The 25,453-nt window shown below is 45.2% G+C and overlaps 1 protein-coding gene across 1 annotated transcript in view; it reads right to left on the bottom strand.

The window, feature by feature from the left end:
* Window positions 1-25,453, bottom strand: part of CLIP2 (CAP-Gly domain containing linker protein 2) — a 97,448-nt gene that overhangs the window by 1,069 nt on the left and 70,926 nt on the right. Inside the window, exons 8-15 of the mRNA XM_065418514.1 lie at window positions 25,287-25,361; window positions 19,448-19,552; window positions 16,481-17,425; window positions 12,764-12,821; window positions 11,183-11,266; window positions 10,474-10,630; window positions 9,712-9,871; window positions 7,738-7,923 (exon numbers count right to left, since the gene is read on the bottom strand). Of these exons, the coding sequence (XP_065274586.1) occupies window positions 7,738-7,923; window positions 9,712-9,871; window positions 10,474-10,630; window positions 11,183-11,266; window positions 12,764-12,821; window positions 16,481-17,425; window positions 19,448-19,552; window positions 25,287-25,361 (1,770 nt within the window). The remainder of the gene's footprint in view (window positions 1-7,737; window positions 7,924-9,711; window positions 9,872-10,473; window positions 10,631-11,182; window positions 11,267-12,763; window positions 12,822-16,480; window positions 17,426-19,447; window positions 19,553-25,286; window positions 25,362-25,453) is intronic.

Here is a 25,453-nt window from a genome sequence, read left to right on the forward strand (position 1 = left end):
CTCCCCTTCATACAGATCTGATATTAACTGCTGCATGCTGGGAAATTAGAATTTAAAGAACCCATGGTGCTCTTGGCAAGGAATTCTTAACCTCTGCATCCTGGCCAATTCCCCAGGGGGGTAGGGGGAATTGCATTCTTCCTAGCAATGGAATTTCCCCCTGTAGTTTCAACTGGGCAAGGTCCCATTCTTTGCGCTCAACTCCTGGGTAGCGTTGCCTCATGCTGTTGGATTTGCTAATCTGCAACGTGATTGGAGTTCTTTGGGATACCAGGCACGACAGACACAGTGCGGGTTCACCACTTAGTGCCGGACATCTCTAGAGATGAGTCAGCCAGGCAGAACAGGCTTTTGTTTCTACCTTTAAAAACACAACCAAGTTAAATGTTGATCGGGGCTCTCTAGCAGTGAGAACAGTGTGCTCATCCTTTGCAACTACAAAATAACCAGCATGAGACGAGGGCTGGGAGCAGCCTGAAGTGTAGGACTACGGCATGCCAGCTTTCATTCAGAGTCCCTTCTACACTGACACGATTGACAGCTGTGAATCCACCACCAATGCATTGCTGATGGCAGCACGGGTGGATGTTATAGTGGAGACAGGGCTCTGGAGGTTTAACTATCATAGAATCATAGGACTGGAAGGGACCTGGAGAGGTCATCTAGTCCAGACCCCTGCACTCAAGGCAGGACTAGTATTATCTAGACCATTCCTGACAGGTGTTTGTCCAACCTGCTCTTAAAAATCCCCAATAATGGAGATTCCACAACCTCCCTAGGCAATTTATTCCAGTGCTTAACCACTCTGACAGTTAGGAAGCTTTTCCTAATGTCCAACCTAAACTGCCCTTGCTGCAGTTTAAGCCCGTTGCTTCTTGTCCTATTCCCAGAGGTTAAGAAGAACAATTTTTCTCCCTCCTCCTTGTAACAATCTTTTATGTACTTGAAAACTGTTATGTCCCCTCTCAGTCGTCTCTTTTCCAGACTAAACAAACCCAGTTTTTTCAATCTTCCCTCATAAGGCACGTTTTCTAGACCTTTAATCATTTTTGTTGCTCTTCTCTGGACTTTCTCCAATTTGTCCACATCTTTCCTGAAATGTGGTGCCCAGAACTGGACACAATACTCCAGTTGAGGCCTAATCAGCGCAGAGTAGAGCAGAAGAATTACTTCTCATGTCTTGCTTACAACACTCCTGCTAATACAGGGGTTCTCAAACTGGGGGTCGGGACTCCTCAGGGGGTCACGAGGTTATTACATGGGGGGTCGCGAGCTGTCAGCCTCCACCCCAAACCCCGCTTTGCCTCCAGCATTTATAATGGTGTTAAATATATTTTTAAAAGTGTTTTTCATTTATAACGGGTGTCGCACTCAGAGGCTTGGTATGTGAAAGGGGTCACCAGTACAAAAGTTTGAGAACCACTGTGCTAATACATCCCAGAATGATGTTCGCTTTTTTTGCAACAGTGTTACGCTGTTGACTCATATTTAGCTTGTGATCCACTATAACCCCCAGATCCCTTTCCGCAGTACTCCTTCCTAGGCAGCCATTTCCCACATTGTATGTGTGCAACTGATTGTTCTTGCCTAAATGGAGTACTTTGCATTTGTCCTTATTGAATTTCATCCTATTTACTTCAGACCATTTCTCCAGTTTATCCAGATCATTTTGAAGTATAATCCTATCCTCCAAGGCACTTGCAACCCCTCCCAGCTTGGTATCATCCGCAAACTTTATAAGGGTACTCTCTATGCCATTATCTAAATCATTGATGAAGATATTGAACAGAACCAGACCCAGAATTGATCCCTGCGGGACCCCACTCGTTATGCCCTACCAGCATGACTGTGAACCACTGATAACTACTCTCTGGGAACGGTTTTCCAACCAGTTATGCACCCACCTTATAGTAGCTCCGTCTAAGTTTCCCCTACTTTGTTTATGAGAAGATCATGCGAGACAATATCAAAAGCTTTACTAATGTCAAGATACACCACATCCTACCGCTTCCCCCCATCCACAAGCCTTGTTACCCTGCCAAAGAAAGCTATCAGGTTGGTCTGACACGATTTGTTCTTGACAAATCCATGCTGACTGTTACTTATCACCTTAGTATCTTCTAGATGTTTGCAAATTGATTGCTTTATTATTTGCTCCATTATCTTTCTGGGCACTATCATTGCCTTTACCCTTGAGCTCTGTCTACACTACAGCTTCCCCTCTTGCTACAACCAGTAGTGGCTCAGGGCTACTAAGCTAGTACAGGCAGACGTAGCTAGAGAGAAGAGAAAGGCCAGGCTGAGTTTTAGAAGTTTAGATCCTAGAAATTCAGGTTGAGACTTTAAAAGGAATCTATTTGCCCAGTGATCATTCCTAACTGCTCTTGGTATTGCTTCTTGCATGACAATCAATCACTCTGGAGTAATGTCCCAGGTTGCTTCATCCCAGCATTTGCAGGGCCCTCCAATTTTCTGCAATACAGTAAATTCCCCAGTCCCTGCAGAAGACACACAGCCTGTGCCTTGAGTGGCAGCCGCATCCAACACTACAAATTAGACTTGAACTTCGCCGAGTACAAGGTCGCTGGGAATGAATAAGCTGGAATGTAATTTGCTAGAAACTAAATACAATCTCCCAGAGCAATTATTACAAATTCTTTGAGAAGAAGCTTGAGTGCCAAATCCTTGTCATTTCCTGGAAAGCTATGAGATCAGGGTCTCCAAAGACATGCAGGATGTGGAGTTTTTTGTTTTATTACAGGCTAATACCTAGCCGTAGTCATGGTCACAGCAACAGTAAAGTGCCAGTTCCTTGACAACGAGATGGAGACAGTGCTATTACACCGCAGCTCCTTGTCTAATAGCGAGACCAGCCATGCACGTCAAGGGAATCCAGAGCATGTCGGCTGATAAGCCTGCAAAGGGAAAGCAGCAGCACCTTGTGGTAATGAGCAATTTCCTTCTGTAGAGTGTTGCAAAGTGAAGGCAGTGCAGCTGAGAGACAAGGGGACATAGATGCCGACTTTGTGGGAAAGGGGAAAAATTGGTGGGTGCTCTGCACCCACCGGCAGCTCCCCGCCCCGCCGCCCCGCCCCCCCGCCCCAGCTCACCTCCGCCTCCGTCTCCTCCCCTGAGCGCACTGCGTGCCCGCTTTTTCACCCTAGCTCCCAGCGCTTGTGCCACAAAACAGCTGTTTTGCGCGGCAAGTGCTGGGAGGGAGGGGGGAGAAGGGGGGATGCGGCACGCTCAGGGGAGGAGGAGGGGCTGGGGATTTGGGAAAGGGGTTGGAATGGGGCGGGGAAAGGGTGGAGTCGGGGCGGGGCCAGGGGTGGGGGGCACGAGCCCCCACCGGCGCCAGGGAAAGTTGGCACCTATGCAAGGGGAAACAGTGGCAAGCTGGATCCCCCAGAAAAGGCTACTGGTGTCTTAGGGATGATTGTTTCTGTAGGTCAGGGAGAGAGCAGAGTGGAGTGGACTTACACTGAAACTCAGTATCTAGCCAAGCACAACCAGAGTCCAAGATTGTTTCAGTCCATCCCATTGTGCCCACTGGCCTCCATTTAAGGGGTCAAAGTCCTTGGCCTTATCCTTAAATCCTTGTTTAAGCAAGTTCCCCTGGACGTCCCTCTCCTGTCAGAGAGAAAGACTGGTCTGCAGTTCAGGCACTACACTGACACTCAGGAGATGGGGGTTCAGTCCTGACCCCACTGCACACTCTCTGTGTGACCCTGAACGAGCCATTTAGGCCCAGGTTTTTAAATGTGTTTAGGCGTTGCTGCACGCAGTGTTGCAACATCTGATTTAGGAGCTTAAATCTCATTTTCAAAAGGGATTTAGGCACTAAGGAATCTAACTACCTTCTGTGTCAATGGGATTTTGCCCCCCAAGTGCCTTCATCCCTTTTGAAAAAGAGATTTAGGCTCCTAAATCAGTTAGAGATTGCAATGCTGAGCACAGGTATTTTTAAATACCTTTAAAAATCTGGCCCTTAGTCTCTTTGTGCCTCAGTTATCATCTATAAATTGGGGATGATATTTCCTTTCTGCCACCCTTTGTCCTGTCTATTTAGCTGGTTAGTTCTGGGGGTCAGGGACTCCCGTGTGTGTGTGTGTGTACACAGTACTGGCTGTGACTCTTTCTGTGTGTGTGTGTGTGTGTGTACACACAGTACTGGCTGTGACTCTTTCTGTGTGTGTGTGTGTGTGTGTGTGTACACACAGTACTGGCTGTGACTCTTTCTGTGTGTGTGTGTGTGTGTGTGTACACACAGTACTGGCTGTGACTCTTTCTGTGTGTGTGTGTGTGTGTGTGTACACACAGTACTGGCTGTGACTCTTTCTGTGTGTGTGTGTGTGTGTGTGTGTGTGTGTGTGTGTACACACAGTACTGGCTGTGACTCTTTCTGTGTGTGTGTGTGTGTGTGTGTGTGTGTGTGCGCACACAGTACTGGCTGTGACTCTTTCTGTGTGTGTGTGTGTGTGTGTGTGTGTGTGTGTGTGTGTGTGTGCACACAGTACTGGCTGTGACTCTTTCTGTGTGTGTGTGTGTGTGTGTGTGTGTGTGTGTGTGTGTGCACACAGTACTGGCTGTGACTCTTTCTGTGTGTGTGTGTGTGTGTGTGTGTGTGTGTGTGTACACACAGTACTGGCTGTGACTCTTTCTGTGTGTGTGTACACAGTACTGGCTGTGACTCTTTCTGTGTGTGTGTGTGTGTGTGTGTACACAGTACTGGCTGTGACTCTTTCTGTGTGTGTGTGTGTGTGTGTGTGTACACAGTGCTGGCTGTGACTCTTTCTGTGTGTGTGTGTGTGTGTGTGTGTGTGTGTGTGTACACAGTGCTGGCTGTGACTCTTTCTGTGTGTGTGTGTGTGTGTGTGTGTGTGTGTGTGTGTGTGTGTGTACACAGTGCTGGCTGTGACTCTTTCTGGGTGTGTGTGTGTGTGTGTGTGTGTGTGTGTGTGTGTGTGTGTGTGTGTGTACACAGTACTGGCTGTGACTCTTTCCGTGTGTGTGTACACAGTAGCTGGCACACTGAGGGGGCCTCCGAGTGCTATTGTAATACAAATAAATAACATGGAGCAAAGTAAAAAATCATGTAAAAAAACATTCTATGAAAAAGAAAGAGAAAGATTTCCCTGTGCCAACAGGCAGGAATTGCAGAGATATTTCCTCCTTTCAGGAAAAATAAAAATAAATACCATTTGTGGAGAAGGAAAAGTGAAAGGGAAGATCTCTTAGCACCGACGGGGTTTAGCATTCCTTCCAAGGGGGACAATACCCACCATACTACTGGGTATTGTAGCCATCATGACACATTTTAGTTTAAGACATGGTGATTACAACAGAAGCTAAAATAACTCTGGAGACACTGGCAGGATTGCATTATGGCTTGGACTACAACAAAGCTACAGCTGTGGTGTGTGATACGGAATGAAAAATACACAGCTCTATCTCACATAAGACAGGTGGCTGCTTTCCCCACTCTTCTGTGTGCAGAGGAATCATCTACGCCAAACCAGGCATTCTCGTCTTAGACTTGTCTCGTCTTCAGGGCAGGCGCCATCCTTTTATTGTGTGTTTGTACAGCACCTAGCACAATGGAGCCCGGGTCTCTGATTGGATCACTAAGTGTTACTGCAATACAGATAATAAATGAACTATCCCTCCCCTGCCCTGTAGCAGACTTTGTGGCATTCTGCACTTGGGGAGAGAAGCAGGATATCCATTGGTCCAGATTGCCTGCCATAAAGTACCCGGACCTGTAACAGCACAGCATGGCAGAGGAAAAAATAACCACAGCCCTAGCCTCTGTGCGTAATGGTTTGGTCATATCATGCAGTATTAAATATCCTTCTGAATGTGCATTATTAGCAGCATGCACTTGCTGTAAGAGATGAACATTTTTAGGACAAGGTAGATGAGGAAACATTCAATCACGTGTAAGGTGTAAAAACACCAGGTCTCTAAGAGATATAAACTGATTGTAGACTCGAGTTCAGAGAAAATGTTGTCCGAAAAGCAAAAGATAGAGAATGAAAGAGCTTAATGTAAATAACAGGGCCTTTCCACAGAAGCAGCTCCCAGGAACAATCGGTTGGATCTCAGATACACTAAGGGTAAATGACAGAAAAGGTTGAGCATGCCAAGATAAATTACATCGATTCTCAACCTTTGCTTTCACAGCAGAGGATGCAGGAGAGATGCTGGAAGCAGTTCTAAATGGCCCAGGGGAGGCAAAGGAAGTACTGGAGGAAATCAGAAGGATTCTGTAGCAGGTGTTTGAGAGACGGACCCGTTTGGCATCTGACCAACCCCCCGAGTCAGGTACAGTCCAAGAGTTCTGAGGGAACTGGCAAGAGAGACGGAAAAACCTTTCCCAGATGGATCTCTATTGAAGCACTTGGAAACTGAAGAAGTATGTGTTGGTGGGCGGCAGGGAAAGTGAATTCTGACAAGAACAAAGAAGAGGGATGACATAAAATGTATTTTTCACTTTTTATGTATCATTTTAAAGGAGATAAACAATGAAAAATAATCTTAGCCTATAAGCCAGGAACAGTGCATTAATATAAACCAAGAGAAAAAGTAAGTCTCTCTCTCTCTCTCTCTCTCTCTCTCTCTCTCTCCATTAGGCCAAGTGAAAACCCAGCCAGGGTCACTGCTAGAAAGAAAACATTTATTAGGCTGTTCCCAGTGGTAATTCCCATCTAGATACAGATACACAGGGCCTGGCTCCACTTTGACGGTGTAATCCCCACCTTGAGGAGACATACCTACGCTTGCTCTGATTGACCTAGAGCAGGGGTTCTCAAAGTGGGGGTTGGGACCCCTCAGGGGGTTGCGAGGTTATTATATGGCGGGGTCGCGAGCTGTCAGCCTCCACCCCAAACCCCACTTTGCCTCCAGCATTTATAATGGTGTTAAATATATTTAAACGTGTTTTTCATTTATAACGGGGGTTGCACTCAGAGACTTGGTCTGTGAAAGGGGTCACCAGTGCAAAAGTTTGAGAACCCCTGACCTAGAGTGCTAACAATATAAGCGTAGCCACATCAGCGCATGCAGCAGGAAGGTCCAGCCATCTGAGACCATAGGTACACACTCAGGCCGCTAGCCCCTCCTGCTGCTTATGTCGCCATGGCTACGCTGCTATTTTTAGTGCGCTAGCTCAATTGGAGCTAGCACGGATATGTCTACATAAGCTGGAAATTACCCCTTCCAGCCTGAAGTGTAGAGGTACCCACCCACCCACCCACATTCCCTTTCTATGCCCATGAATGCAGCCAACTCTGGTGTGAAGCCTAGTAGATGTCTAAAAACCATCCAGCAGCACCGTATTTACAGGGTAAGAAAGGAAATCAACGCTATACACATATGAAATGAAGAGATACACGTGACGTTACCATTTAAATAGGTCGACTGTAATTACCCACACTGGAATTTGGCGCAGAATACTGGGACTAATACCCGGTTCTTGTGAAGAGTGCCGGAGGATCTATAATGATCCACACACAGTCAGACAGTTGGTTTTAGATCTCATCTGAAAGACAGAATCTGTAGCAAACACTGCACCTGTGATGCTTTGTTCCGTCAGAGGGAAAAGGGCTATCACTACCTACACCGCCAGTTTGTTTTCCTTGGTGGTGTGGGGCCCCATCAGAGCGTTGCTCTGGGCATGTCACTGCCGTGGCGTGAGCGACCGGGTAACTCGCTGCTCCGGTGGGGGGAGTGCACTACCTGTGTTTTCTCCGAAGAACTTCTCATGGCCTCCATGAGTTTCTCCATTTGCTGACCCTGCTCCAGTGCATTCCGCAGGACATCCTCCGTGCTGACCAGTCGGTGCTGCAGCCGGAGAACCTCAGACTCTGACGAAGGGTCAATCAGGGAGTATCGCCTTTGATCTGTTACCGATTTCTCTTTATCCTTGACATTTAAAGGTTTAAAAAAAAAAAAAAAGCAGGGGAGCAGGTTAGACTCTGGTAAAAACATAGAAACTAGGGGCAGAGTACATTTGAGGGTGACTAGTGCCAAACTCTGATATCAATAACAGATCAGAGCAGACTGCAAGTTTGGAGAAAACCAAGTATTAAATGCAACAATGAGCTACTCAGATTTGTTGCTAGCTGAGATCAGTCAATTATTTAAGTCTCCACCTCTAGAGGTTGCTGCAGTCTATAGGAATCACACAGAGGCAAATCTAGATCTGAAAAAAATCATTAAGTCACATTAGCTCTTCTTGTCCACTGGGATCTTCCTCTATCTTATCAAGGAATAAACAGGGGGAAACGAGCAACTTTGTATTTTCTTCCGTCTTCTCTTACAATTTTTTTTTGGAAATCTGACACCTCGCAATGAATATAGAAAACAAAATGACTCCAGCTATTGGTTGAGATGGAAAGGAAGTATTGCCAAGATTTTTTTTAAACAATCCCTTGAAAATAAGTGTAGGTATGTGAGGCCTCACTTATGCAGATTATATTATTTATACAGCACTGTAAGTGTGCATGCCATTTTGCATCATTCAAATAAGAGAACTCTCACAATTTTATTATGAGTCTCATGGTATTTGGTGTTTTTCTTAAAGCCCCAGCTTCTGGAGGCATGTGATTACACAAGAATCTCAACTTTCATTAAAAAAAAAAAGTCAGTTTCTAGCCATCACAGTTGCAGAGAAAAGGGGGGGGGGGAAGACGACCCAGGTGCATCCTAAAGGCTCAGAAAAAAAGGCAAATTAAAAATATATATTTTTTTAATAAAATCATGACTTTCCAGGGCTTGATTCACAATTTTTTTATTTTTACATCTGGGGTTGGCAATCCGGATAAAATGAGGCTCCTGCCTTGAATATAAATGTATAGCTCTCTGTAAGTACAGCTGTACAGCACATCTCTAAAACAAAGGGGAATGCAAATGTTGATGAAGGACTGAGATCATTTAGGATTACTCTAACTAGGTGCATGCTAAACTATGTCCCAGCTGACACACACACTGTGAGACGGTTCCTCTGTCAAAGACACAACGTACTATGAACAAAGCAATGTGGCTGGGAAGGAAGGTCATAGGCTCCGTATTGTCATAATCTGTATTTTGATGTTTCACAATAAAATGACGATAATTTTGCAAGGATTTGCTATCAGCAGACAGCACTTTCCATTAGCAACCAGGCCTCGATCTGGATAAAAGTTCAAAAGTGATTCATCATTTCCAATGTCTCCATTGTTGGGTGCCCAATCTGAGACGCCTCACAGGGGCCTGATTTTCAGAGAATTCCAAATGCTCGGCCCCTGAAGTTTAGGCCTATTTGGGGTGTCTTAAATTGGGAACGCAAAAATGAATGCACTTGAAAAACCACCCGGCAGTTTGGAACGTTGAGGTTCTAATGGTTTTCTGCATGCCCTGCCCTCGGAGATGAGGGCGTGCCACAGCACCCAGAATCACACCCACTGGGTGTTGTGGACAGCCAGCACTTCTTTGACTGGGTTCACATACACAAGACACCAAAGGAAGCCGCAGTGTAATTTGCTGAATGATAGCAAAATTCACAAAATTATGGCAAATTCAATGATACCAAAAGAATCCCCAAGCTGCGAAAAGTCCTTCCCACCTTTGTCTGTTCCACCACACACATTCACCCTCCAAAGACCAGGAGCTAGGTGAAGCCCTCCCAGACACCTGTGCCAACCAGCAAGGATGGGTCCGCCTTGCTCTCACCAACACTATCAGCTTTTCTCTCAGGCCTTTGATGTCGTCTTTGAGTTTCTGCTCTTTCAGCCTCCACTCTGCTTTGTGCACCTCTCGGCTCAGGTCCCGCTCTGGCCCGGGCGAGTGACGGTTTGCTTCCAGTAGCAAAGCTCGCAGCTCATTCAGGCTCCTGAGGGAGGGATGGGGAGAAACTCACAAAGGGGAACATTTATTCGGTTGTCTTTTGGGCACAGCACAGCACGTGTTTGTGCGCACGTGTGCGTGTGTACGTGTGTGTGCACGTGTGTCCGATGTTGCAACTTCTCTCAGCTTTGAAAGAGGACATCTAACAAGGTGTGGTCTGAGAGAGGGGGCCAAACCGCGAACCTTGGGTCCAACCCCCCCTCAAACGTTGGGAAAATTCACCTCAGGACTCAGCTCACCTTTGCAGCTGGATTCCACCAGTAGGACAGAATTTCAAAAGAGCTCAACATCCAATATGCTGATTTTTTTTTTTTAATTTGGCCACTAATTTCAGTGCCTCATTGGGAGCTGAGCTGTGTCTTGAAAACCTGGGATAGTGGTAGGAGCTGAGTGCTCTTGATAATTCAGCCATTGCTGCACTAACCCAGCACCCAACACCCTAATGATGGGAAAGTTGAAATCTGGGTTTCAATCATTCAACTCATATTTTTTTTGTACATTAAATAGCGATGCTCTGAACAGGGCCAAATTCAGAGTGTGTCTTACAAATGCCTGGGTCCTTCTTAAGTTTGTTTCTCAAAGACCAACCTTTCCTTTTTGAGTAGCTCCTGGCTAATCAGGACCAGCTGGCCTGAAGCATCATGCGTTTTCCTGGACACGGTCTCCAGTTCAGCTTCCAACTGCTTCTTTTCCTTCAACAGAGAATCTCCCTTCTTCTCTCCAGCTTTGCATTTATTTTCCAATGCTAAGGGAAGAATAAAAGGGGAGGAAAAAAGTCTACCAGTCCCTACCTACATTCCTTTTTTGGATGACTTCATTTCTCAATTTCATTTCCATTCCTTGCAACATGTGGCTTCCCCTAGTTAGTTATGCCTAGTTAGTTATCTGCAGCTGCCACTGGAGTCCATGAGAGTTGCAAATGCTCAGCAGCACTCAGGATGCAGCCCTGTATAAGCAGAGATTCCAGAAATTATAAACCCAGCTGCATTTATTTCTACATCCCTTTTGGCTTCACAATTTGTTAAGATTATTGGGCCAGATTCTCTCCCTACAGGATACAAATAACTTCAATGGGATGTACTTGCATCTTTCTGGGGTAGAATTGGGCCCGCTGCATCAAGAACAAACATTTGCTAAGCACAATCCTCTTATACACGGACAACTGCATGTTTTATGCACACACGTTACTAGGTTGCTTTAATATATAAACCCTTAGTTCTTCTTATAATGGCAGAGGTACAAAAAGACCACAATGAAACTATCTAGTTCCCACCAGCACTGGATTAGGGAAACTTACCACTTACTTGGGCCCTTAGAGTTTCAGTCTGGGAGCCGAGGGAGGACACCTCTTTATCTCTTTTACTCAGCTTATCTTGCAGTTCTTTAGGTGAATGGAAAGGAGAGAGAGAGAGAGAGAGAGAGATTACATCCTTGGCAACTGCTTTGCCTGATCACGCAGTAAAGGTCAACGGTGGTATGGAGACATTTAGGATTCCATGGCCCAGACTAGAGACAGACGACTAGGTGCAAATACAAGTGTCCACCATCTCGAGAGAGGCAGAGATGGGAGGCACCAGCTGGTTTGTGTCTCACAGCATCTCATCCCCATTTGACCTTAAGTGGAGTGGAGACATGCAGCTAGGAAGCAGTATCAGAGGATGGGCTTAAACAAGTGAAGAAAGAAGGAACAAAATATTATGAAAAAGCAAACAGAAAGGAGCCTTCCTCGCAATTCCATTTGTTACCTACTACCCTGGAAGGCAGGGATGATGGAAAAAGCAAAGACAGAAGTTGTGTAGAGTCCGCACGTTTACACAATCAAATCAAAGCCTTAGATTTGAAGTGCTGCAACATCCTGAGTCTGAGACAGCTTTTTAATCCGCCTTATCCATGTTTTGTCCAGTGCTTAGACTCAGAGAAGCCAAATATACATGGACTCAGTGACCATCTTAAGATCAGTTGGCTGTTGGACACAGTAAAGGGACCAAACCTAGTACTTGAGTCCTATCCTAGTTATTTAACTATCAGTCAAGTATCTGATGTGGTATAAAATACATACCCACACGGCATCTGCAGGGCAGAGAAAAGAAAGGGTGTGGGGAGGAGAGAAGAGAGAGAGGGCAGAATGATAGCTTGTGTGTGTGGGCAGGAGGGAACAGGGCATGAAAGTATTTTAGCCTGAATCCAAAGGTGCAGGAAAGACGCTCCATGAACTAATTGGCATTTATACGGGGTGAAATTCAAACCCATGCAAGTTCAAACAGGGATGACATCCACACAGCAGAGATGGGCCAGAGCCACAAAGCATGGATCCAGGACAAAAGTTTTCCAGATTCTGGAGTTGTTCAGATCCAGAGCTATGGTTTGGTCCATTACAGAGATGGAAACCGCTCTGAAACTCAGCTCTGAATCAAACCTTATCCAAAGTTTAAGTGTGTCTAGATCTGGGGTTTCATTTCAGGCTCATATCTGATTTATAGCAACTCCAAATTCTTCTAGCCAGTTGCAACATGCACCTCGTCATTCCTGTTAGCCACCCTCTGATGGGAGTGATTTTTAATCTATGGACCAGATTCAGCTGCTGTAAAATCAGTGCAACTCTACTGAAGTCAATGGATCAATGCCCATTTTCACCAGTCGAGGTTTGGGCCCATATTGTAGGTGTGGGGGGAAGATTTTGGAATACGAGTCCTCCACTGTATTTGCACAGGCAGGCATGCCAGCCACACAGGTGAAAAAGCCAGACAACCAGTGCAACCTACACAAAAGCACAGAGATGACGTGAACTTCCCAAGCCCACTTCAGCTAGCTCTTCCTAGCTAGAGCAGAAGAGTGAAAGACGCAGCATGTCAATCACTCTGACAGTGAAATTCATTACCTTCCATCGCCTGCTTCATCTTTATCTTCTCTTCTGAAATATCGTTAGTTTCAATCATCTGAAATAAATGTAAAATATACACACACATATATATACACACACACACACACACTATATATACACACACACATATAAAATGTCCACTAACTCTTTCCCATCATTCTCCCGTAGAATCAAAGCAAAGTCAGTGAATTTAAAACTCTAGCAGGCACAATAAGGAACACAACTGGCACCAATGTCCTTTGGTCTTCGTATTTTGCCAATCAGAATTATATCCTTCTCAGAGGGAAATCAAAGAGGTGATTTTAAAAAAGGCACTTAGACAGCTGAGCCCTGCAGTGGGTACAGCTGGCATTATCTTAATGGAAGGCCCAAATGCCACAATTGATCAAAGTAGGGCCCAGTTTCCACTTTCATGCAACAATGTTGGAGTTCAGTGTATGCAAAAGGGATCATGAGGAATGGGCTCAACCTGAAAACTCTGGATCCAGGTGTCAAACACCCCAAAGCTCAGGGATAGGAGGGGCGATCTGGAGATTTGGTTTGGACCATCTCTGATAAGAAGTCGTTTTCAGCATTTTCATCACTGACTAGGGATTTTGGGTACATCAGTTTTTGAGGCCTCAGCTTGAGACACCTTAAAGAACTGTGACTATCAGAGAACAGGTTCTCAGCACCTTCTGAAAAGCAGGCGCCTTCAAGGGACGTCAAGTTGGATACCCCAAAATTGCAAGTCCCTGAAGTAAAGGCTGGCCCAAGGAGTCTTTTGAACTCCTTTTGTGTGTCTTGCCTTTTGGTTTCTCTCTAAGCTGGCATCAGAATACATACTGTGATTTACCATGACTCAACACATGCTACAATTCCAGGTAATACTGCAGTACATGCTTAAGTGCTTTTCCAAACTGCAGTCTCAGTGCTTTTCCTTCTTCACAGTTAATTTCAGACTGATTTTTAACAAAATGGAAATTTTAGTCCAACTAACAAACTCACTTACCTTGGAGCAATGTAGACCCGCCTCGGACCTTTCACTTATACAGGGGGATGTGTGGAGGCCACGTTTATAAAAGAACAGCATGGCACAGAAGCACTAATGGCTCTGATATTAACGCCACAGGCATTCATCATGACAAATCTTGTTGCAACCCGCAGCAAGGGAGCGGAGACTGTTTTAAAACGACAGCAGTTCTAGGAGAACATCAGTGGCATCAAACCAAACAAAGCTCGACTCCCGTATGAAGGGCAACAACAACAGTCAAGGCTCAAAGATGAGCTGCAGGTGTCTGTGCACTCGGCCGGCTTGGCGCGATGTTACTGGTTTTGCTCCAATCACACCTATGGCTTGCTCTCCCAAAGCATTGGCCACTGTGGAGTGGAATCCAGTCACTTGGCTTTTTTCCTCTTTCCTCAGGGGATGCCACATTCTACCTGTCTAGGGGCCATTTTAGTGTATGCACGCTATTGTCCTCTTACTACTTAACTACCATCACTAGACTCCTGGCCTTAAGGGACAATTGCACTGATTAGTTATAGCCAAGGCCTCGACACAACAACGCATCTGAGCACTGCTTAACTTTAAGCACTTTTAAGTTCCATTGGCTTCGCCCAGTGAGTGGATTGTGGTCACTGACTTCACAGAAGTAGGAGCAGGTTCTGAGGATGCAAGCCTTGCCTCTGGTGTGAGACTCAGTGACAAAAGCCATCTCACTGCAACTTACCAAACCCCACGAAGCACCTGTTTGAATGCACGAGAAAGCAGGAGTCTGTATAGTCACAAGATTTGTTTATTTTAAATATTTGAATAATTCATGTTATGTTAACTTAGCCAAGATATTTTTAAAAAAACAGAATTTACCCTCTGTCAGTGACAGTCTCTTGCTTTTGTCCATGCATTCATTCCAAGCAGCAAGCTGCATTTTCTTGGCCTTAATTTGCATCAGAGTGTCAATATGATTGCTTTCTCTCTGACTGTTAGTTCTTTCAAGACACGTTAGGCCCAGTCGAATGCTTAATAAAGTCAATGGGTGTCTTTCCATTGACTTTAATGGGTTCTGGATTGGACCTTCGGATCTTTCTTTTTATTTACTCTTCTTAGGACTGGACGTAGACGCTGGGGTTTTCTATGACACTGGGGTTTTCTACTAAAGAACTCCCTGTATATTTTCCCTGAGGGGAGCTATGCTGGGGCCTTAGCTCTGTAGGTTTCGATGCCATGCCTTTTGGAATTGCCTCCTTTGTATTTAGAATCCATGCCTAGCTAGGACAGAGGATGCACGTCGGAGAACCCTTCAAATACCATTATTAATGCTTAAGATTCTTCCTTCTCTTTTTGTTTCTTTCCCTCCTTTCACACCCAATACACATGCTATTTTACTAGCATTAAGCTTCAACCTAACAAACACACATGCAGCTGCTGAACTTTACTACCATGCAACTGATGGGACTACTCAAGGCAGTAATATTAAGCACATAGTAAATGTTTGCAGGATTGGGGCCTTAATTTGGAGCAGTGGGGTCCCTTCCAAATGCCTATTCTCAAGCAAACAATGTATATTCCAAGACTTGCGTTTGGTTGTCTGTATCCCACTGGGACAGGAACTCTCTCTTGCTTTGAATATTCTTTTTATCTAGCTTCTGGCGCAAAGTGTAAGTACGGGCAGAGGATTCAAACACGCAGAGGCTGTGCAGTGATTTTCCTATCACCTAGCACAAGTGGTGTGAATAAGTCACAGACCGACCCTTTGTCCTTATGTCATCTCATAAAGATGGAAGGGTACCTACCATGTGACAGACAGCAGGGCATCAGAACAAGGCTGGTGGGCTAGAGAAACATATAGTAAGCTCAGAAGAAACAGATCCCTCCATGGTTATGATAGTTACTGCCTGTCCTCCAATCAGCACTAAGATGTGGATGAATCACCTTGAAGTCAGGCATTTCATCATGTGTGACTAGTGCCTTGATTGGCAGACTTCCCTTCTCCCCTCCGCCCCCCATTGTGAGACCATCCCCATCAGCTGTTCCAGTATAACCTTCTCTTATAAACACCCTGCCAGACAGGGACTTATCAATGCTCCAGTCAGTGATGAGGAAACTGAAAGACAGAAATCAAGTGCTCTTTCCCAACTTCATACAGCAGGTCAGTGGCAGAGCCAGGATAGACCCATCATGTCCCAACTACTAGTCTTCTGGCTTAACCACACAGCAGCCTTCCTCCCTTATGGCTCCCATTGACTGCCACTGAATGAAGGATGACCTCAGGTGAAGTCCTAGGTCAGGCTATATCCTAATCTCATACCGATTCTGTCTTTGCCTTTCTACCCTGACTGTTCAGCCCTTCTGTAATGGCGACACCTGTGCGAAGCACATGAACCGCCTCCGCATTAGCTACTCCTGGCTGTCAGCAAGCACCTTCTAGTCCAACTCCCCACGCAGAATGGTCTCCTTACAAGTGCCCTCACTTCCATGAGCAGGGAGACGACAGGCTCCTTTACCCAGAGCAGGCAATGCCTAATCCTCCTCCCCCATCATGGGCCCACCCAGTAATGTGATAGGATTGCTCAGAAAAACAATGAAAGATATGGATAAAAGATCAAAAAAATAATCAGATGGCTTTAAAGCCAAGAAGCCCAAGCAAATTATACTACAGGGCAAAATTCAGGTTAGCCCTATGAGGAATAATAGGGACAAAACAACATAAACAGAATAGCCCAAACCCATACATTGGCATGCTGAGAAGGATGCAGAGCCTCCATGGACTGCAGTTTGTTCTCTAAGACAAGCACTTTTTCCTGCAATCTTTGGATCTCCTGTTTACTCTGGGCTTCTGTTTTCTGTAGTGTCTCATAGTCCAACATCTTCTTCTCAGCCAGAGAAATCTGCTCTTTCAAGAAAGCTATTGCTTGAGCCTGATCTTTATATTCACTGTGTAGCTTCTCCAGTTCGTGCACTCTCAGTTCAGCATCTCGGCACTTCTCCTTCATGTCCTGAAGTTCTATAAGGTGCTGGTTTGTTTTGGTTTCCAGTTGCATTTTCCAGTTGTTGTTGCTTTCTTCCACTTCGTCGCTGGCCTCCTGCAGCTTCAGCTTCAGACTTTCTTTCTCTTTTATGTGAACCGCAGTCTCGATATCGTGCTTAGCTTTAAGGTTCTCCAATTCAAGTTGGTGCTCCATCTTTATGCTCTCTACCACGGCCTTCAGTTCTACTATCTCCTTGTGTTGGGTGTCAGGGCCTGTGTTCAGGGTGGCTTTGAGGTCTTCCAGAGATTTCTGATGGTCAGATGCCAAGGTGTCCAGCTTGGACTTCCAATTGTCCATCAGCCCCATGTTCTCATTGGTGGCTTGTTGAACTTTGTGTTTCAGGTCAACGATTTCCTGGGAATATTTTTCATTGACGGCTTTCAGCTTCTCTATCTCCTGCTGGTGCTTCTTCAGGGTCTTTTCATGCTTCTCCTTTAGCTGGCTGCTCTCTTTTTGGTGCTCCTTGCTGGCAGACAGCAGCTGGTCTCGCAGGCGAAGCGCCTCTGACGGCAGACCAAGATTGTGCTCAGGGGTCTCTGCCTGGTGAGAGTTCCTTAGGCATTGTCTCAGCTCCTCCACCTCACAGCGCCTGACACTCAACTCTTCCTCCAGCTGAAGGATTCTAGACTTCTCTGCTACCGTAGTTAACTGAAACAATAAAAAAAAAAAAAAAAAAAAGACACAAAGTAAGTTCTCACCTTTCCTTGCTGTCTGCTTTCCTTGCTAGTAGACGTGTTCCAGGGACAGTCAAATCCCAAGCACATTAGCCAAAGTTTAAAAAGAAAAACATTATCCTCAATCCGATTACAGTTTTTGCACCAGGGTAATTAACAATACTTTCTTGCTGATTTTTAATGCATGCTTCCAATTTGAACCGTTGGTCTGCGTCAGAAACAACATGTCTCTTTGAAACAACTGCCGTAATATTAGCTACTAAAAGGTTACAGGGGTTTATTCAAAATAATGTCCTGAAATCTCATCCTATTTCTGAACTGGGCTGCTTGCCAGGTGATGCATAGAAAATGCTACTGTACACTCAGGAATACAGTAGATATTAAAATCAGGATTGTACACATCATGAACGTTTCCTTTTATTGCTCAGCTCTTCAGAGCCTCTGGCACCTTCACGACTTTATGGTTTACCCTGGTGTAAAAGGAAAAGGAATTTTACACATGGAGTCTGGTTAGAATTTATTAGCAAAGTAAAAATAAGGTTGAATGCTAGAAGATGTAAGATAATAAACTGCTGGCCATGGGTTACACTGCATGACAGGTTTTTGAGTAGCTTCTTAGCTTTCTGAGTTTAATCTTTCTAGCCTGAGTTGACTGCTGATCACGTGGAGGTCTTGGGTTGCGTGGGCACCTTTGGGTACAGAACAACAGACCTGATAAGAGGAAATGTAAAAACAAACAAACAAGCAAATCTACAACATTTACTCCTTTAGCACCGAAACAGAATTGATCCATTCTATTTATTTGTTTAGGCTGACATTTTTCAAAGCTGCCTAAGGGATCTGGATGCCTGATTCCCGCTCATTTTTAATGGAAATTGGGTGCTCAAATCCCTTTCATCAGTTTGGAAGACTCCAGCCTGGCCTTTTGGGTGATCTCTACAGATTCACAACAGACAAGTTAATGTAAGGGCCCTCAGGCTCCCACGCAGCCCTCACACCCTGGCCGCTACTAGGCAGCCCCCCCCAAAACTCCTGGACGTGAGGGACTAGAAGAACTCTGACCTCTCCCGGAGGCCCCACCCATGAGGATCATGACTGGAGATGATGATCGGCCCCACCGATTGGCCCAAACATACTATTTAAGCCAGAAGGCGGCACAGGGAAGTTGTTTGAGTAACTGGGAGATCTCCTGACTGGCAGCTGCACTGGATCGGACTTATGCTTGATCCCCCGTTTCTGATTCCTCCTCTGACCTCTGGCTTGGTTCCTGATCCCAGCTCTGACCCCTGGCTTGGACTCTGGCTCTGACCACTAGGCCCTGCTCTGACCACATCACAGTCCTGACAGTCTGCTTGTCTTTTTTAAAATCAACTGCTCTCCCCACCACGTCACACCTTCATGAAAAACCTTCTCCTCACCCGCCCCAAACAAGGCTCCTTAAAGCCCTGATGTATTGCTCCTCTTGACAGCCTTTCTTGCATTCACTGCAACAGCCTAACTAACCCAAGTGACCAGACCTGTAGTCTAAGACTTTGGAGCAGTTCCATTCAGACTCTCCACCCTTATCTTCGATCTCAAATTGCAGCACACACAATAGGAGGAAGGACGTTTGCAACATTGATTGTCACACTGTTATTTCCTACTGTCGCTCAAAAGGACCTCCGGAAGCAAAATGAACCGTGCAAGGTTTAATTGTTGTTATTTATTTGGCGGTGTTAATCGAATGGTGAGTTGTGAAGAGCTCATGTCAAATGGCGTCATGGGGTTGAGAAGCAAACTCAAGTCAGAGAAATGAGTCACCACACAAGAAGCAAAGGCAAAATCATATGGTGCTACTATTTCCAAAAAGGGAGTGCAAATAAAGTAAACAACAAAACAAAAACCATGGAAGCCCAAACTCAAACCGAACAACAAAATCCAAAACAAGGCATTGTTGGCATCAATGCAGCTGACAAGCACACTGGTTTGCAGGCAGGGCAAGTGGGGTTGGGATTACCCTGGTGTCCTCTAATTCTCTGAGGAGTTTTTCAGCCTGTGCCTTCTCAAACAGCAGGCTCTGCTCGAGCTCCCGTATTCGGGCATGCTCCAACTGCGTCTGAGTCTGGTCACACATAGGGAAGAAAAAACAACAACGACAACAGGGGAGAGAGCAGAAAACAGAGAGAAAAGGCTGCAACATCATGTTCCATGTACAACACAAAGAAAGGCAGTTCACAACGGGAGGAGAATAAACGTCTGAACAGGCAGGAAAATTCATCCAAACAGAAATAGGTTACTAACAGATTTTACATGGTCCTCAGGGTGGCTATTTAAGACACAGTGGACTCCTCTTATAGGGCCCATTTTAGCAAAGCATCCCTATTCACGAAGGGGGCTTAAGTCCCACTAAAGGGGATGAGACTTAAGCAGGTGCTTATGTGCTTTCCTGAATGGGGGCCATAGTGAGAACACTTCGGAACAGAAGAAATCCACCCCAGCGCAGTGCGCGTCCGTACAAGGTCTATGCACCAATTCAAGACCATTCACCGTAGGCCTTGTGCTCACTCTTAGCAATGTGGGCAGCTGGAGGCTGCCTACTGGCAGAGCTGCACACTGCAGTGGACTGAAAATTACCGGGACTCTCATTTGCCTTTTGCAAGAAAGAGAGAGTTTGAACTATGACGTCGTTGACGACAAGCCGTACACGGCGTAGTGACACTACCAGAAAATATACCTCATGTAAAGCAATGGAGGAAATTTAAGTAGAAAACAATTGTATAACTGAGTGCTTTGCATTTGTACAGCATCTATAGCTAAGGATTTCAAAGTGATTTTCAAATTTTGAGTCTCACAACCCCTCCTCCCCCCATGTATCAGTTTACTTGGGTAAACTGAGGCACAGAGAGGTTAAGTTATTTGCCCAAGTTCAGTGGGTGAGCCAGGATTAGAACCCAGAAGTCTTGACTCAATGTCCCTTGCCCTAACAACTAGATAACACTCCTCTATCGGTAGCAAAATTATTATTTAAGCACATCAGTGCTGGCCACCGATATCATGTAAATTCCCTGTGAAGAAGGGTTGGCGGGAAATCAACATGCAAACTTCGGCTTTCACATTTTTAACTTTCAAAACTATTTTCTACTGAATACAAAGTTGATCCACCAAGACTACAGCGTGACAAGGACTATAAGGTTACATAAGTTGTTCTAGGCAATTTTCTGTCCTTCACTTGCCACTTCATTATTTTTTCCCCCCATTCCCAAGCCTGAATTCATTCGCATTTTTTTTTCTTTACAACCTGATCTGAGATGGAAAAGAATGAATGAGCTTTGGCTCCTTTTCTGTGAATGGAGAAAGTTTAAGTTTGCACCAATCTGTATTTTCTTTTAAAGTCTGGAAAATATTATTAAATATCAGATCAAATATGGTGAAAATCAAGACTGCCAGGTACATGCAATATTATCATAGCCATGTTGGCCCCAGGATATGAGAAAGACAAAGGTGGATGAGGTAATATCTTTATTTGGACCAACTTCTGCTGGTGAAAGGGACAAGCTTTCCAGCTCCACAGAGCACTTCTTCAGGTCTGGGAAAGGTAATCAGAGTGTCACAGCTAAATACAAGGTGGAACCAATTATTAAGTATAAGGAGTTAACACGTTGCAAGAAACCGTTCAAAATGAAGCAGGCAATTAGAGCCTCTGCAGTCATAGGACAAATGAGAGCTAGTGGGTTACAGATTGTTGTAATGAGACATAAAACCAGTGTCTCTGTTCAGTCCATGATTTTTGGTGTCTAGCAGAGTTATGAATTTAAGCTTGTAGGCTCATCTTTTGAAGGTGTTGTGCAGGTTTCTCTTAAGGACGAGGCCTGAGAGGTCAGCTATGGAGTGACTGTTCACCCCCAGGTGATAGGGTGTTTTTGTCTTATTACTTTTCTGTGTGAGTTCATTCGAGACTAGTAATTGTCTAGTTTACTGGGGCATTCAATGCACTGGATGAGGTTTCCCACAGGTTGTAATAGGCATGTGTAGGACCAATCGATCGTGAAAGGTGTGCTGTGGGGGGTATATTCAGGACACTTCAAGTTTTATCAGTCCTATTTGACCCCAGGTGGAGAAGACAAACAACGTCTCTTAAAAGAGGTCTCCAAGCATTGTCAGGCTTGCCAAAGAACCTTAGTTGAAGCACAGACATGAGCTGGATATTTGTAAAGGAAAAGGGAGAAACTTTGACTGGCTTTTCCCCCCAATCTCCATTTAGCTCAAAGATGCTCTTCCTAAGAGCTGGACCAGGTTCTGATTTCACGTACAGTGCCGTTAATCCAGAATTATTCCATTAACTTCAATGGCTTTAGTATGCATTTACAACAATAACAGCTAGTCTGACTGAACCTTCAGCTATATGGACTCACAAAATTATCTCAACTAGCAGTTCAGAATCTTTTTAATGGTAGTAATTTCCCACCCACTTTTGTTCTCCAAGGGGTCAGGTATAAGTGCTCCAAAGGTGGGATCTTTTACTGATCCATTTCAAAACTAATCCAGGAATCTCGCAAGATACCTGACACTGATACTTCTGTTTCTGGTTCAACTGGAAATGCCACAGAGCAGCTTCCCTTAGTATTCCAGTCATCCAGCTGTTAGCCAAAACCCTGGAAGACCAGAGGCATACGGAAATGAAAAACAGAGGAGAAGTTAAATGAATGTTTCCAGACCTCAAATATGTTTTTTTTTTAACATTAAGATGAACTCACATATCATCTTTTACTTTATACAAACCCTTTCATCCAGCCCTAATTAGACCAGACCAAATTCTGAGATCCACTCAGCCCCAAAATTTGAGGGAATTCAGATCCAAACTTTATGGCTCAGGTTCAATTTTAACCCTAATTACTACCCACACATTATGAGCTATACAAATAGCTAATTTCTCACTAAAATGCATGAGGTATCTCATGAATTCCAGCAGATGATCGCAACAGTGTCTCCTAAGGATTTTAAGGTTTCCTATTACAAGATCATCTATTATAAATAGGCTTTAGCTCTTTCTTGCATTTGCCTCCCATTTTCTAAAGGCTAAAGGCTATAGCAACATCATGCTGCCTAGAGATGGGCCTGGAGCTAGGTCACACTGCGTTCTGTGAGATGTTTTGAGCCAAACTTCACAGCTCCTCCCTACATCCATCAGGGAACTCAAATCACAGATCCAAATATCTCCAAATTTTAGAGAATTCCAAATCTGAACATGAGCTTTGTGGCTCGCTCCTGTCTTTATGCCTACTAATATTTGGGCAGAGCCCTCTAGACTCCACTGAAATACCCTGGGTTAAGAGTTCTGGAGGAACAAAATGGGAAGATGATCAATTGAGAGCATCTTTCTTCTCTTCAAAAATGATTAAAAGTCTAGAAAACATGAGGGAAGATTGAAAAAATTGGGTTTGTTTAGTCTGGAGAAGAGAAGACTGAGAGGGGCATGATAACAGTTTTCAAGTACATAAAAGGGTGTTACAAGGAAGAGGTCCTTAATCACTGAGGATAAGACAAGAGGCAATGGGCTTAAATTGCAGCAAGAGTGGCTTAGGTTGGACATTAGGAAAAACTTCCTACGTGTCAGGGTGGTTAAGCACTGGAATAAATTGCTCAGGGAGGTTGTGGAATCTCTATCATTGGAGATTTTTAAGAGCAGGTTAGACAAACATCTGTCAGGGATGGTCTAGATAACACTTTGTCCTGCCATGAGTGCAGGAGACTGGACTAGATGACCTCTCGAGGTCCCTTCCAATCCTATTATTCTATGATTCTTCAGTGGGGATACTGGCATGCACCATATGACAATCTGATTTATAGTATTCCTATACTCTACACACACTGTACTTGCTATTGTTTGTTACTTATGACGACATCAGCCTTCTCATCCCTAGGATCACTACAGAAGCATATAAATGGAGAAAATCTAATCAAATTGTTGTGGAGGTCCCTGTCCTCTCAGTATAAATGAGATCTAGCTAGACAGCCCTGCAGCTTTTATAGCTGCTAAAATTGCAGTCACAGACTACAGGTGGCCAAAAGAACATATCTAACCTGCACAGAGCTGCACTTGGTCTTGTCACCCTCCTTGATAAAGCACTTGTTGTGTTAGGCCCCTCCTGCCCAAATAAAGCATCTGATCTTGCTCACATCCTTGACTAAAAGCCCAGTCACTGGATCGTCCAGTTGAATGAATGTTCAGGAAAGTGCCATGCTTGCTTGTTTGCAGTACATGGATGCAGCGATCCTCTCACAAAGGGATGTGCTGGAAGGTTACCTCTGTGTAGAACACGGCTGGCTGTGAGCACACCACTCTGTTTTATAAAATGACCTACGCAGACGCCATCGGCGACGTCTACATCACCGAGTGTCTCAGCATTTGGGGTGGGTCGGGCTCTATTTAAAAACCTAACGCTGCTGTTATGTACACCCCATAGGCACTGAATCTAGTGCTTCAGCCTGCTTGGGCAGCACAGACTCTGAGTTCAGGAGTAATTTCAAGTTACTTCCTCCCCAACCCCAGAGAACCAAGACACCATTAAGATGATGCTCTTGGGCTCTGCGGGGAGGTAATGGCATTTTGCAACCTTAGAGTCTCCCGTTGCTTGATTGTACAATGTGGAAGGACCTGGAAACGGCCTTTTAATGAAGAATGAAAGCTGGAACTTCCTGAAGGACAAATGTTGCAATCACAGCTCCCCAAAGACAGTCAGCAGGGCAAAGGATGTAGGAAGGTTGGGGTGGGGCAACTGACAATGGGTTACTGGGCTTTTTGCCTCTAGGGCTGTGTCTACACTGCCATTAAAAACCCGAGGCTGGCCCATGCCAGCTGACCTGGGCTCGCAGGCTAGAGCTAAGGGGCTGTTTAACCGCAGTGTAGACATTCAGGCTAGGGCTGGAGCCTGGACTCTAGGACCCTGCAAGGTGGGAGGATCCCAGAGCTTGGGCTGCAGCTCCAGCCTGAACATTTACATTGGAATTCAACAGCCCTGTGAACCTGAGCCCCGCAGATACCCCAGTTGGCTAGTTCAAAGCTGAACAAAGATGGTAGTGACTGAAAGTAGTAACCACTGGATGGCTCTAGGGTGGCTTTACATGAAACGAACTAGTGTGTTTCACTAGGGAACACATGTTCAGCGAACAAAAAGGCCCTCTGGCTAGAATGTTCAAAAGCCCCTACAGTGATCAAGGAGCATAAGTCCTTTTGACTTTCAATGGGGCTTTTGTTTAAGTCATTTAGGTGCTTTTTAAAATCTCAACCACCATCACATTCAATCCCTTAGGGTCTGTCTTCCCTGCAGAGTTCTTAACTCAGATGATCAGCACCTCTTAGTTCGGGTGCTAGCAGCCCCACTGCAAAGCTCTGCCCCACTGCAAAGCCCTTGCCCTCACTGGCACTGCACACCACACATGTCACTAGGACTTCTGGGGGCACATCCCACAGTTCTTTGTGCCACTCCCTGATTCTGTCCCAGTGAATTGTGGGAGAACCCATCTGTCCTTCTGGGCACACAGGGGACTTGTGGGAAGGCAGTGGTGGATGAATAGCACTTGAGTGGTTTAGTTTGCGTCCTCACTGCAAAGAGGGTGGGTTACCAGCCTGAGTGAAAACCTCATTCGGACTGTAGCCTATCGCCCAGGTAGGCCAGGTAGCCTGGGCTGACAGCACTAAACTTGGGTGAGAGGGTCTGATGTGTAAATGATGGGGTGGAAGGTTAGGAGCAACACTTGAGTAAGATCCCAAGTTAACTCCACAGTGAAGACCCATCCCAAGGGGTCACTCTCAGGAGAGAGACCAAAGACTGAGTAAACCGTAGCGAATGAATTACCCTGTTGCTCCGAGAGGTGATTTCCGCCAGGCACAGATGGAGAAGCTCGACACTGATAAGGAGCTCCATACAGGGGTATGTGTGTGTAAAAGATAAAAACCACATCCGGTACAATCAGCAAGCTCGGTTTTATTTTTCTTACTCGCAATTGCTTCATCTGCAGAATA

The sequence above is a fragment of the Emys orbicularis genome, chromosome 17 (assembly GCF_028017835.1).
Source record: "Emys orbicularis isolate rEmyOrb1 chromosome 17, rEmyOrb1.hap1, whole genome shotgun sequence".
Lineage (NCBI taxonomy): Eukaryota > Metazoa > Chordata > Testudines > Emydidae > Emys > Emys orbicularis.